At 54.5% G+C, this 13286-nt stretch overlaps 1 protein-coding gene across 4 annotated transcripts in view; it reads left to right on the forward strand.

Annotated features, from left to right (window-relative positions):
* IKBKB (inhibitor of kappa light polypeptide gene enhancer in B-cells, kinase beta) overlaps positions 1 to 13286 on the forward strand; it is a 56997-nt gene that overhangs the window by 8706 nt on the left and 35005 nt on the right. For 2 of the 4 annotated variants that reach the window (XM_012655987.1, XM_012655988.1), the window contains exons 3-5: positions 8764 to 8858; positions 10013 to 10130; positions 12617 to 12686. In XM_012655987.1, coding sequence (XP_012511441.1) covers positions 8764 to 8858; positions 10013 to 10130; positions 12617 to 12686 — 283 coding nt within the window. Of the gene's footprint in view, positions 1 to 8763; positions 8859 to 9024; positions 9070 to 9167; positions 9291 to 10012; positions 10131 to 12616; positions 12687 to 13286 lie in introns of those variants that run through there. The other 2 variants (XM_012655989.1, XM_012655990.1) reach the window with 2 other exon arrangements.

Raw genomic sequence — 13286 nt, forward strand, 5'->3', positions numbered from 1 at the left:
ATGCTGTCTGTGTGTTAGGTGCACAAAATCATTCACTCTGTCAACCCATGAATATTTATTCAATGTCTATTATGGGTAGAATGGTGGTTAAAACAGACCTGTTTTGGAGAAGGGAACAGCCATTAATCAACTAGCTATAAATGTCAATTCCTAGCAATGGTCAGTGCCACTGGGAGAGGGACCCAGTGCATGGAGACCTCATGCCAGGGGTGGGGTCAGTCAGGGTTGAGGGCTTCCCCGAGGAGGAGGCGCTTCAGCTGAGAGCTGAGGGATCGGTAGAAGGTAGCTGGGCAGAAGGTGGGAAGAAGTTCCAGGCAGAGGCAGCAGCCTGGTGAGAGGTCCCTGTGTGAGCAGGACTGAAGGCCAGTGGGGCTGGGAGGATGGGGAACACATGTGGAGGTGGCTGGGGGAAGGCGGGAGGCAGGCCCTGCAGGGTTGCATGGGCAGTATCCACCGAGGACGTTGCGTTCTGATGGAGGAGCCATGGGAAGGTGTTGGAGGAGGTGCGCTCTGACCACAGGGACACACTGGAAGGGTCTAGGCGAGGAGTGGCGTGCTGGGAAACCAGCTCTCTGGGAAGAACCCCCCAATCCACCGTCTTCGATTTCCCACCAGGGCTGATTTCAAGCCACCAACAGTTTAACAACCAGCTCTTGTGGAATTCCTGAATGTTTAATAGCCAGCTCTCAGGCTGCTGCTAGGAAGGATACCGTTGGCATTGCCCCAGTGATGTGGGGAGACCAGGTATGAAGCTTTCGCAGTCGTCCAAGTGAGAGATGGGGAGAATTGGGCAGATTCAACAGATATTTAAGGGCAAAATCAACAGGTTAGTGGTGGAATAGAAGGTGGAGGGAGCCAGGCACAGGGTTCACACTTGTAATCTCAGTGTTTTGGGAGGCCAAGGAGGATCACTTGGGCCCAGAAGTTCAAGACCAGCTTGGGCCACATAGCAAGACCCCGTCTCTGCAAAAAATAACAAAAATTAGCTGGGCGTGGTGGCACTTGCCTGCAGTTCCATCCACTCGGGAGACTGAGGCAGGAGGATTGCTTGAGCCCAGGAGTTTGAGGCTATTGGCGAGCTATGATCATGCCCCTGCACTCCAGCCTGGTGACAGAGCGAGACCTGTCTCTTAAACAAAAAAAGAAATAAAGAAAGAAAATGGGGGTGGCGAGGGAGAGAGAGGAGTCCGATGTGTGGAAACACGCAGCGAGTGCCTGCCGACGGGCCTGCTCGGGCAGGACGCTCTCTGCCGTCCTCCTGGGTCAGTCCTCCCTTTGGGAATTCCCTCGGGCTGCTTCGGGTGCCTGGGGGACGGCCTCAGTCAGTGTTCGAGATCAGAAGGTGAGCGGTGTGTTCTCTGTTGGATGCTCCTCTGTTCAAAGCCTCTTGAAGAGAGCAGCTGGGATCTGGCGGCGTCGGTGACTCAGCTCAGTGCAGTATAGCGACGGTACTTAACAGTGCGCCGTGGAGTTTTCTTGATACTCCATGTGCTTGTCTACAAAAGAGAGTATGTGTAGTTATGAGAGAAATTACGTGAAAGAGCCCCCAAGTGTTGGTCTCCTCAGAGAAGGGGTGCCTGATACTCAGAGCCGTCACTTCCTGAGAACCCACGTGCCGACGCTGGGCTAGTGTTTCACGTGCCGTATGTCCGGTCCTCACGGTAACTCCAGGAGGAAGCGCTGTTGTTTTTGTTCCCATTTTATAGCTAGGAGACTTAAGCACAGAGAGGTAGAGTGACTCACCCCCAGAGGCTGAGCCGGCGATAACGAAGCCAGGATCCGAGCCTGCATCCTTTCAAACCCAGCCTCAGGCTGTCTCCACGGTGGGGGACCAGAACAGGGACGGCCTTCAGGACATTCTCAGTATTCCTTGGTTCTCCACAATAGGTCTAAACTATTTTGAAGCGTGAAGGGGAAACCCGTAAGTCTCCCCTGTTAAATGGAGCTCTCCAGCACGCGCATTCCGGGCGGGAAGGGCCGTTAGCAAATGAGCCAGTTTTCGTTCCGTGTTCCTACCAAGCATGGGCCGCGACACTCCATGCTGAGTGGGCACTCGCTGAACCCTCCCGCTGAGGGTCACTCTAACCGTTTGTCAGCACGGTCTGGGTGGGCTGGTATTTGCAGCAAGACCTTTGCTACATTGAATACAGAGGAAGAAGAGGAGGTACCCCAAGAGCCCTCAGCCTGCAGCACCTTTTGGGAGTGAGGGGGGAAAACATGCTAATCACAGACTGGGGTTCAGATCCTACTTCTGTCACTTATCAGCTTCTTGGCCTTGGGTCACATCTTCCCACGTGGATTGTGGGGATTCTAAGGCATTGAATCCCCTCGGCTTTGGATCCCCGGTGAGGCTGGGCAGGACAGGACGCGGGTCAGCTGCCCTCTGGAAGCATCAGGGAGCACCCCAGGATGCCTTGCAAATGTTGTCACATCCTCTGTGCACGTTGTATGAATGAGGCTGGAAAGCGCTGCCTCGGGCCCTGCAGTACTTGTGAAGGAGATGACCTGCGCACTGGCTGTTAGAGGCAGAGGATCGTTAATTGTCCTTCCTGTGAAGTAGTGCTCGCCCTTAACTGTCCCTTCGCCGGACAAGACTACACTCTCTTCAGCCTACCCGTGTCCTTCCACGTCTGAAAGAGTCTGGTCCAGTCAGTTCCCTAGGAATTTATCGAGCGCGGGCCTGAGCTCCGACAGAGGTAACGCTGTCCTTCGTGTGCTTACGCTCTAGTCAGGGTGACAGAGTGAGTTCTTAGGAATGAATTCAGTCAGCCTGAGATAAGCGCCAGGTTGCGCGGAAATAGTAATGGCTGCCGCCGTCGAGAGCTCCGTGGGGCCTCTGCGCTGGGTGCTCCGCCACATTCGCTCTCGAACGCTCAGGGGCGGGAAGGCTGCTCAGAGGACATGGAGCTTCAGCAGGGTCTGGAAAGGGGTGGACTCCAGAGAGCCCGACCAGAAAAAGGCAATGCAAGTGGGCAGAGCAGCATCTGCGTAGGGCCACAGAAGGAAATGATACTGCTGTCCTTTATTCAAGGCTCGCTGAGGGTCAGACACCGCGTTTCCTTTTCACTGGCATCACTGGAGTGGGTAGCGTCACCTCCATCCTATGGGTAAGGACCCAGAGGCTTAGGTCGTGGGCTGCACGTCACACCTTTACTGTGGGAAGGAGCAGGTCCACCCTGACCTGCTGGTGTCGTGGGCCCACGCCCTGGCTCCCGCGGGGGTCTGCGCTGTGGGGAGCGGGGTGGAAGACCTCACAGCCCTCTCAGTGCAGACGGTGGACGCTGAAGGAAAGGGCGTGCCCAGTCACCTGTTGAGTGGGGCGAAGCTGCAGCCAGACCCTGGGCCTTTTGACTTCCAGGCTGGGGCCGGTCCGCGGCGTCTTTCTGGGCCCGGCTTTGCATCACCTTTCTGAAACAGTCATTGCAGGGTACAGGGTCTGGAAGGAGGGGAGGAGGTTATAAGTAATCCTCCTGCCTGCTACAGTGGCCTGGTTGGTGGTTGCCGTGAGAGCAAGAGGCTGGGCTTTCCGAGCTGCGGGTCTGAATGCAGCTCTTGCTTTCTCGGAGTTCCCCTGAGTCATTAAAAGAGCCCACTCTGGGAAGTGGGCTCATCCCTTTTGTTTCCCACACAGCCTGGTCTCCAGCTCACTTCTCCTGAGGAGGCGCCTATTGGTGGCGGTCAGAAGGCTGGAGACACGTCTCCCCCTGCCATTTTTTACACTTTTTAATATACTCACGCTCACACGAGTTTCATGGCTTCATGCATAAATGGCAAAGAATTGCAAACTGTAGGGACCTTCACAGTCAACTACATCAATAGAGATAATACCGTTGGCCCTTTCTCTCTTTACTCAAGATCCAATCCAGTTTTAAATTTTACCTACATGAGTAAGTCCACTCGCTAGACCTTGGGTACTCAAGACGATTCAGGCCACGTCTGGGTTTCCACAGAACTGAGCTAGGACTTGGGGGATTCCAGGTGGAGTCAAGAAAGCCCTGCTGTTTGAGTTTCACTGCTAGCCAAGAGCAAACTCCCCAGGATTTCAAAACCAGTATTCATAGTCCATTTCTGTAATGCCTAAGTGAATTCTGCTTTCTAGAGCAGGTATGTTTTTAGCTACAGAAAGTCATTTTGTTTGGGTTTCTGTTTCAGATGGAACATTACTCATGGAAAAACTGGAGTAGTTTAGAATACTTCCTGGAGACGGGTGAGGGCCACTGGGTAAGGAAAAGTTTGAGTTAGCCATTCCTTGGCCTGGGAGGTTAGGGTCCCCCTGCGCTGTGGTGCTGGGCTGAGCTGTCCGTAGTAGGAAGTCAGTTTGGGTCTCTGTGCCACCTATTCCAAGACTTGTCAGCGTTCACATTGCTAAGTTCAGTCTTTTGAGTTTGAGTTTGAGTTTGGATATTTAAGCCTAGTGTCAAGTCTTCAGTGTCAATCTTCAATATCAAAATCTGTTCCTGGGTTCTGGGTTGGGCCAGGTGACAGCTGTACATTAGATCCAGTATTTGTGTCGTGCAAAAGACTGCAGTTACCCAATTTGTAGCCAGGCAGATTAGCTAAATCGCTTAATAAATTAAGTGACTGAATCACTTAATGAATCCACCTTTTGGATCTGATTGCTTGTCGTGTTTTGTGAAGGGTGCATATTATTTGTGACAGACAGAATAATACCCCCTCCCCAAAGAGATCTGTAGCCTAATCCCCTAAACTTATGAATAGTGAGGTTGTGTGACAGAGGGAAATTCAGGTTGCAGATACGAAGTTTGCTAATCAGTTGCCCTTCGAAAGGGAAGTTGTCCTGCATTATCTGGTGGGCCCAGTGTAATCACGAGGGTCTGTAAGAGTGGAAGAGGGAGGCAGGAGCGGCAGACTCGGTGGATCATTGCTGGCTGTGATGACGGGGCCGTGAGCCAGGGAACATGCGTGGGCAGCCTCTGGGAGCTGGAAAAAGCAGGAATGTTCTCAGTCTGCAGGAAGGATGCAGACCTGTCAGCATCTTGGTTGTAGCCCAGTGAGACCCGTGGCAGATTTCTGACATGCAGAACTGTAAGGAAATAAGTTTGTATTATTTTAAGTCACTGAGTTTGTGGTAATTTGTTACAGCAGCAATAGAAAGCTAATATGCTATTCTGTTTATTGAAGTTAAATAGGTGCAGAGTTTTCAATATCCTGATTTAAAGTCTCAGAGTCATTCTGAGGTAAGAAACCACGAGTTACAGTATCTCAGCCAACTGCTGCTTGTGATACTGTCCACGAAAGGTCGCGCGATGAATGGGTGCTCCCACGGCAGTACCACGTGCTGTGGCTCCGCCCGTCCATCCCACAAGTCTTGGCTCCTCTGGAGAGTCCCCTGTAATAGTGTCTCGTTCGTTCCGTGCTGCCATACAGAGTAGCTGAGACCGGGTAATTAATAATGAATAAAAATTTATTTTCTCAGAGTTTTGGAGGCTGGGAAGTCCAAGATCAAGGTGCTGGCATCTGGCAAGGGCCTCCTGCTGCGTCCGTGCACGGCAGAGGTGGAAGGGCAAAGAGGCAAAGGAGGGCATTTGCAAGGCCACAGATCCCACCCGAGAGGGAGGAGCCCTCGTGGCCTGATCACCTCTTAAAGGCTCCACCTCTTAAAACTGTCACAGGGGGAATTAAATGTCAACATGAATTTTGGAGCAGGCAAACATTCAAACTGTAGCAATTAGCATCAGGCAGAGCTGCTGTTGGTGAAGCTGCCATAGAACTGGGCGAAAATGTCTGGGTTTGAACGCTAATGAGAAGTGAAACTTGAAACCAAATTCAAATGTGAGAGCAGATGAGGAATCGGGAAGCTCACCGTGTGCAGAGAGCTGTGGCATAGTTCGTACGTTGACCGAAGAAGTGGTATTCTTTTCCTTTTTTTAAGAGACAGGGTCTTGCTATGTTGCCCACGCCGGACTGCGGTGGCCGTTCGCGTGCACCATCACAGCTCGCTACAGCCTTGAACTCCTGGGCTAAAGCAATCCTCTTGCCTCAGCCTCCCGAGTAGCTGGGACTACAGCACGAGCCACCACGCCTGATGGAATGTTATTCTTTTGACACATTCCCTGATTCTCGAAAGGCATTAGATGGACTTCTGCCCATGGTCACTTGTGCTACTGTACTAATCAGTTCAGAAGCACTGGGATTCACAATTTTTTTCTTTATTTTTATTTTTTAGAGACAGGGTCTTGCTCTGTCACCTGGGCTGGAGTGCAGTGGTGTAATCATAGCTCGCTATAGTAACCTTGAACTCCTGCCTCAAACAATCCTCCCACCTTGGCCTCCCAAAGTGCTGGGATTACAGATTTGAGCCACTGTGGCCAGGATTTACAGTTTTTGAAAGAGGTCAGCTCTTCTTCAGAGAGAGCCTCAGAATCTAGGCCAAAGATCAGGGTCCTAATAGACGAAGAAAGGAAGAGAATGGTGCTGAGGGCAGACCGTGGCTGACCGTCTGCCTCAGTCACAGTTGTGGGCTTGAGGCCGCACCGTGGGTGCACCTTGGAAACAAAGTGCTGAGTGACAGAAGCCCGTCACAAAGGCCACACTTCGGATGATCCCATTTACGTGAAACGTCCAGAACAGGCAAGTGCGTTGAGACAGAAAGCAGATTGGTGGCTGTGCGGGACGGAAGGGCTGGGGGGATGGGATGGACTGCTAGTGGGTGTGGAGCTTCCTTGGGAAATGGCGAATATGTTCTAAAATTGATCATCGTTTGGTTTTGGTTACACGACTCTGAGTATTCCAGAAAGCATTGAATTTTATAATTTAAACCGATGAATTGTACGGTGCATGAATTATATCTCAATAGAGCTATTTTTTAAAAAGTAGGCGTGTCAGGTCACTGACTGATGGCTTGGTCACAACAGTGTTGGGCTGTGGTGGGAGCAGCTTCTGAGAGCATTTTGGGGTGTTGTAGTGTCTGTTCTGCATGGGAGCTGTGACAGGCAAGAGACTGTTCCGCTTCCCCGTTACTTCTGAAGCTTTCCGTACTTGAATACCAGTGTTACAGATTGGTTTATCAAGCAATGACTCACTGGTCTCAGTGGACAACTTCTGGTGTGTTTGGAGGTTCCCATTTTTCCTTCTCTTGCTAGGTGGGTCCTTGTTCCTGCAGGGGTCCTAGCCTGTTCAGTAACCACGAGGCTGCGATGCGGTCCGCGCGCGGTGAGGACAGCCATGTGCGCACTGGGAGGCCCTGCCCCGGTCCTCTGTGCGTCCCGTTCAGCGCCGCGTGACTTGCTCACTTACAAGACTGATGATTCTTTGCAGTATGCGTTTCCATAAAACGAGAAAACGGAGAAAGTGGTCTGACAGGGCCTCCAGGATAGCCTTCGAGTGAGCAACCGTAGTATTTTGGTACAGTTTTGCGATCTTCCCGTTACTGGGTTCACTGTGCTCTCCTGCAGGCCGCGGCTCTGCCCACGTGTGTGGGGCTGTGGGGAGTTCTTGCTGCAGGTGCACAGAAGACTCACTGCACTGGCGCAGGTCAGCCTGTGTGCTGGTGGTGGGGTCAGCTCCCAGGCCGGTTCCACCGGAGCTGCAGCCAGGGGCAGCTGCTGTCCCTCAGCCGTACTGGAAGCCCCCACGGACCCAGGAGGCGGCAGCGGTGTGGTAGGGGCTCCTCAAGGGGCGGCTAGAGCGCCTGAGGCCAGAGCTGCCCTCCCTGCTGCCGCCAGCACCACAGATTTGGAGCTTTCCCTGTCTAGGGTGTCTTTACAGCTCCTCGTGCATCCGTGAACAGAGCAGGGTTAACCCTCAGGAACCAGTCACTCGGCGGATTATGCACAGAAAGTGACTGACTGCTGTCTCTGCGGTTTAAGAAGCCACATTGAGGCTGCTGTGCTGGTCACTGGTGTAGAGGGTAAAGCCAGGAAAATGGACAAGTGCGTAGTTCAACAAAGAGGAGAGAAAAAGCCCTATCACCCTGCAGAGAGTCACTCTTTGGCGTGGGCAGTGAAGGTCACAGGAACGTAGAGCAGGGCAAACTCTTCTCCAACTGGCGGTGCCCGCCTACAGTGTCCTGGGAGGGCGGCCAGAAAGGAAGGGGGAGCTGAGCTCTGGAGGGCTGTAAATGACAGGAGTACCTGCCTGACCCGGCTCCCTCTCAGTGGGTCATTGAACACCTGCCAAGGGCCAGACACTGCTGGGTGCCCATCTTCGTGACAGCCCTGAGAAGTGGATGTCGGTGTTCCCATTTTACAGATGAAGAGACTGAGTCAGACCAGGTGGTTTGCCAAAGTCACATAGTAAATTAAAATGGCAGAGTAGGAATTTGGATCAGCCTGTGTTCTATCTCCTGTACTGTCTTTGCGCTGTCTCTGAAGAGAAAAAAGTCCCACATGGACTTCACGGTGCCAGTAACTATTAGGTTGAACCATATGAAAGTGCCATTTTTGTAGGTCAAAGTGGTCAAATATCGGTGATGACATACGGTTCAGCCAATGGAACAGCAGTCAGGATCCGGAGAGAGAAATCTCCCTTGGCAGGAATGGTCAGCAGAGATCATGGTGGGGCCAGGAGCGGAGCAAGGCCTCGGAGGATCTGTAGACTCTGGACAGAGAGAAAAGAGGCAGGAGGGGGCGGTGCGAGGTGGGGATGGTGAGGACACAGCCCGATGGGGCAGGCGCCTGAGCCATCCTTCAGGGGCGCAGATGTGGCCTCAGAGGGCAGGAGGTGATGGCAGGGACGCCTTAGGCACCGCTCCTGTGCCCCCGACAAGGCCTCTCCCTGCTGACCCCCGTGCTCTCTCCGCAGGAAACGGGTGAGCAGATCGCCATCAAGCAGTGCCGGCAGGAGCTCAGCCCCCGGAACCGCGAGCGCTGGTGCCTGGAGATCCAGATCATGAGGAGGTGAGGGCCAGGCGGGGCCGCGGGGCCCTGGGGTGCTGCAGTGAGACCTGGGGGAGCCGCCAGCCCTCTGCCTGTGGGACGGGGAGTCTTAGATCTCGGTCCCCCGATCAGGACACCAGCCAGAATATCCAGAGAGGTGACTCTCCTGCTTCTGAGGACTTCTGGAGGAGTAGCATTTAATGTCCGCACTGGGCCCTATCAAGGGCTTTTGGTCAGTGTTATTTGTTATATTAAATAATATAAAATAGTCATTGTGGCGATTTTCCTTTGTCAGCAAAAAATCCTTCTTTTCTCTTAATATTTCAAATTCCGAGGTGGCATGTGACTCTCCAGTGCTGTCATGCTATTGCCGATGTGTACTCCTCCAGTGTGGAGACAGGGTCTGTCACTCTGCCAGACAGATGCCGTCCTCCTGGCCAGTGAGGCTCTTAGGTAAGCGCCTGAGAGTCAGCTGTCAGCTGGGAAGACTTAAAGAGACAGGGTCTCTCTCTGTTGCCCAGGCTGGAGTGCAGTGGTGCAATCATAGCTCAGTGTAACCTCACACTCCAGGGCTCAAGGGATCCTCCTGCCTCAGCGTCCTGAGTAGCTGGGACTATAGGCGTGCGCCACCACGCCCAGTCAACTTTTTTCTTTTGGTAGAGATGGGGTCTCACTATGTTGCCCAGGCTGGCCTCGAACTCCTGGGTTCAAGTAATCCTCCCACCTCAGCCTCCCACAGTGCTGAGATTACCGGTGTGTGTGAGCGTGCCTGGCTAGGCTAGCCTCTTAAAAAGAGGAGGTATCACCTTCTTTGCCTGTCTGCACGCATGTCCATGCCTACCCACTCGAATGGCATGAGATTGGAAGTCCCTCTGCCTTCTGTGCTTCTAGAAGCGATTTCGCAGTGCAGCAAGCTGGGGCGCTCTAAAGGCAGTTAAGTTACACAGGATGCGCTCACAGGGTCCCTGAGTGCACGGTGCTGAAAGTAGGGCTGGGGAGCGCTAACCGCCCCGGCACCGAGGCCCGTCCAGGACCCCGCCTTCCTCGGTTCACGTCCGCGGTCCTGGGTTATTCCAGCCTTTGTTGGGAGGTGAGCTTGGCTCAGCCACAGAGACGGGGGCCTGGGTTTGAGCAGAGCGTGGGTTCGACCCTCATAGGCTTTTCCTCCTTCCTAGGCTGAACCACCCCAATGTGGTCGCCGCCCGGGATGTTCCCGAGGGGATGCAGAACTTGGCCCCCAATGACTTACCCCTGCTGGCCATGGAGTACTGCCAAGGAGGGGACCTCCGAAAGGTGAGGCTTCTGGGCTGGCGGGCAGGGGCACAGCCTGTCTGGGCAGGGGCGGGCGCCAGGAAGGGGAAATGGGGAGACCTTTCACCCCTGTCCTCCTCAGGAAGCTCGAGGAGCCACAGCAGCACTGGGGGTTGCCTTTCCTCGTCAGTCCCCGCGTCTTTGCCCACTCTGGGGTGGCGTGTGTGAGAATCAAGAGCCTGAATCAGAAGCACTTACGAGAAAGGGAGGGAAGGGCTTTCTGTACTTTCTGCCCTGTGGTGACTGAAGGGACAAGGAAACTGTCATTACCAGGGCCGGGCGTGGGGAGACCGGGCAAGTCCAAAACAAACTTTTCCTCCTCCGCACCTCAGGGCCATTTGATCCACTGCTGTCCTTACCTGGAGGGATTTTCTCCGCATGTGTGGCAGCACCACACGCGGGGTCGGGAGTGGAGCACACGGGGGCCTGGGCTGGGGTTCCAGGGCCGCCCTGGCTCCGCCGCGGGGCTGTGCTTTCTTCCCTCGCAGCACGGCAACTGCTCTTTCCTAAGATGCACGTTTGGGGCGGGGGGTGATGGCAGCCCTCGCTGATCTCAGGGAAGGTTCCGGGTGCCCGCCTCTCAGCTGCTCCCTAAAGCAGCGTCACACAGCCTGCTCGCACACGCTGCCTCATTTGAGTCCAGCAGCCCTATGATGTTGGTGGACAGAGAAGATCCCCACGTTTCAGATGGACGTCACGGCCCAGAGAGGTTGGGGTGGTTACCAGGCCTCACACAGCTGCAGCAGCAGAGCTGGGTCACAGTCCCCCTGCACCCACCTGCAGGCCACTCTCCATCTGTGAGACCGGACGGTGCCATGGAACGTTACAAAAAACGAAAGCTCTGAACAAAAGAGTTATTATTTGTTATATTTTTAATTGAAAAAGAGGTTGCTGCTGAGTCAGCTCCCTTCACCTCTTCACTCTGGAAGGCCACGGTGGGGGCGGGGGTGCCCAGACCTTTATTCTCTCTTTCCCTGCCAGTTGCCCGGACTCATGTCATGTGCTGTTCTGTTACTCCTCTGGGCCCTTGTGCCTTCTTTTTTCAAAAGGAAACTTCCCATGAAGGTTGACCTGCCCCGTGATCTCCTGCCGTGGGAGGTGGGCGTGTCCCGGGGTGTTGTCACAGCAGGATGTGAACACAGTTGCCGGCGTGACCCACGGATGAGAAATGGGGCACTTGACGGTGCTTCGATTTTCCCCTTTGTTTCCTACCGTCTGACGATCAGCCGGTGACTAACTGCAGCGTGGAGATAGATAGAGCCAGGCTGCTATGCCAGGGGAGAGTCTGCGAGGGCAGCCGTGGGGGAGGTGGGATGTGGCCAGACCACAGAGGGCTCTGAGCAGGGCAGAGGGTTTCAGACTTGGTCTCAGGTGGCGAAGAGGAAGATGAGAATTTCAACATGATGGCTGGTGTGGGTTGCAGGGTGGTCGAGGGTGGGGCGGGGGGGTGCGGATTGTGTCCCGAGGGCCTCTGTCCTGTCATCCAGAGGGGCGCTGGGGAGGACACTGCTGCCCAGAGCTCTTGTGACCTGTTTCCTTTGTCCTCCAAATGAGTTAGCCTGTCTCTCCTTACACCTGTAGGTGTGGAGAGACAAGCTTGGCTGGCACATGAGCAAAAATAAAAGTCAGAATTGATTTTAAAAGTCTGTGTGCCACGCAGGTGAGCAGATTCTCGAACGTTCCTGAACACAGATGAAACTACTGACTGGAAGCCTCAGTTGGGAAGGGACTTTCCCTGTTGTCCTCCTTGGAGGCCACCTTCCAGCAGCACGTGGGGCCTCTCGGTGGGCGGGCCGGGAGGGCACAGGGCTGTTAGGCTCGAGCGTCAGCTGGACTTGGCTTCATGGCGTGACAGACGTGGACACCAGTTTCCTCACATCTGAAGTGGAGATTCCAACCGTACTCCCCTTGGTGGTGGTAGTGAGGGTTAAACGCGGTAAGGCAGGCAAAGCTTCATGGAACTAATCATGCAGAGTGTAGCCGCGCACCAGGCGTGTAGTCAGTGCTCACTGAATATTCTGGGCCATCATCATCACCCCACACGGCGAGGCGATGTCAGGGAAGAGGTCAGAGGTGTTTCCGGTGAGTGCCTTCCCAGCCCGCCGTGTCTGCGGGACTCGCAGGAGCGGCGACTGTTGTGGCTGAGCGTGGACTCCGGCCCACCTCGTTCCGAGCTGCAGCAGCAGGTGCAACTTGCAGGCCCCCCCTTAGAATGACCCAGACACCTGCAGCCAGGGCCACCGCTGTGAGTACGTGAGGGCCGCCAGGGGTTCTCAGAACTGCCACCGCCACCTCCTCCTCCTCCAGCCAATTCCTCCTAACCCTGCGGCCCAGGTGTCCTCAGAAGCAGGTCCCCCAAAGCCCAGGGCCTGGCGTCAGCAGTCCGGTGGCTTTGGCTGGTGAGAGACGTGTGAACCTACCTGCTTTTTGACCACTTGCTCTGATGCTGCTTCTCCACTTCCCAACAGTACCTGAACCAGTTTGAGAACTGCTGCGGCCTGCGGGAAGGAGCCATCCTCACCTTGCTGAGTGACATTGGTAAATCCCAGCCCTGGGCGTCAGGCCGTGCCCTTCAGGGGAAGTGTGTGGCGCTATGTGTGAGTCCTTGTGGAGCACAGCGCGGAGACGTGTCAGTCCTTTACGGAGGGTGGGATGGGGGTGCTGGGAAGGGCCCATGGAGTGGGGAGGTCAGCAAGGGCTAGTCAGGCAGGCGCTGAGCTCAGATAGATTCCCCTTCCTTCCTGGTTAAGTCATCGGGTGAATTATGTCTGTGGAATAACAGCTTTCCTTTCCCATTAAAAAGCTCCACTCCCTGCTTTCCTGGAATGGCCAGTGATGGAACAGGTTGTCATCTGAGTGCATTTCATCCCTTGGTGATGAGTTTTTCCACTCCCACATAGGCAGTTCTCTGCCAGCCACTGTCGTAGGGAAAACTGCCTGTTTAATCCCTTCGTGCTGTTGGAGTCCTCAGATGAGGGTCTCTGCAGCACCCTGAGAAGACTGTGCCGGCCCAGGGAGTGTAAGAACCGGTTCCCCTCGGCCCCAGGAACAGAGAGGCAGAGTCACCGAGGATGCAAGTGGCAAAGGAGTTTATTTGCTAGCTCGAGCTAGGGTCCAAGTCCCAGAGCACCAACGCAG

This window comes from Propithecus coquereli, unplaced genomic scaffold (assembly GCF_000956105.1).
Source record: "Propithecus coquereli isolate 6110/MARCELLA unplaced genomic scaffold, Pcoq_1.0 Scaffold496, whole genome shotgun sequence".
Taxonomy (NCBI): domain Eukaryota; kingdom Metazoa; phylum Chordata; class Mammalia; order Primates; family Indriidae; genus Propithecus; species Propithecus coquereli.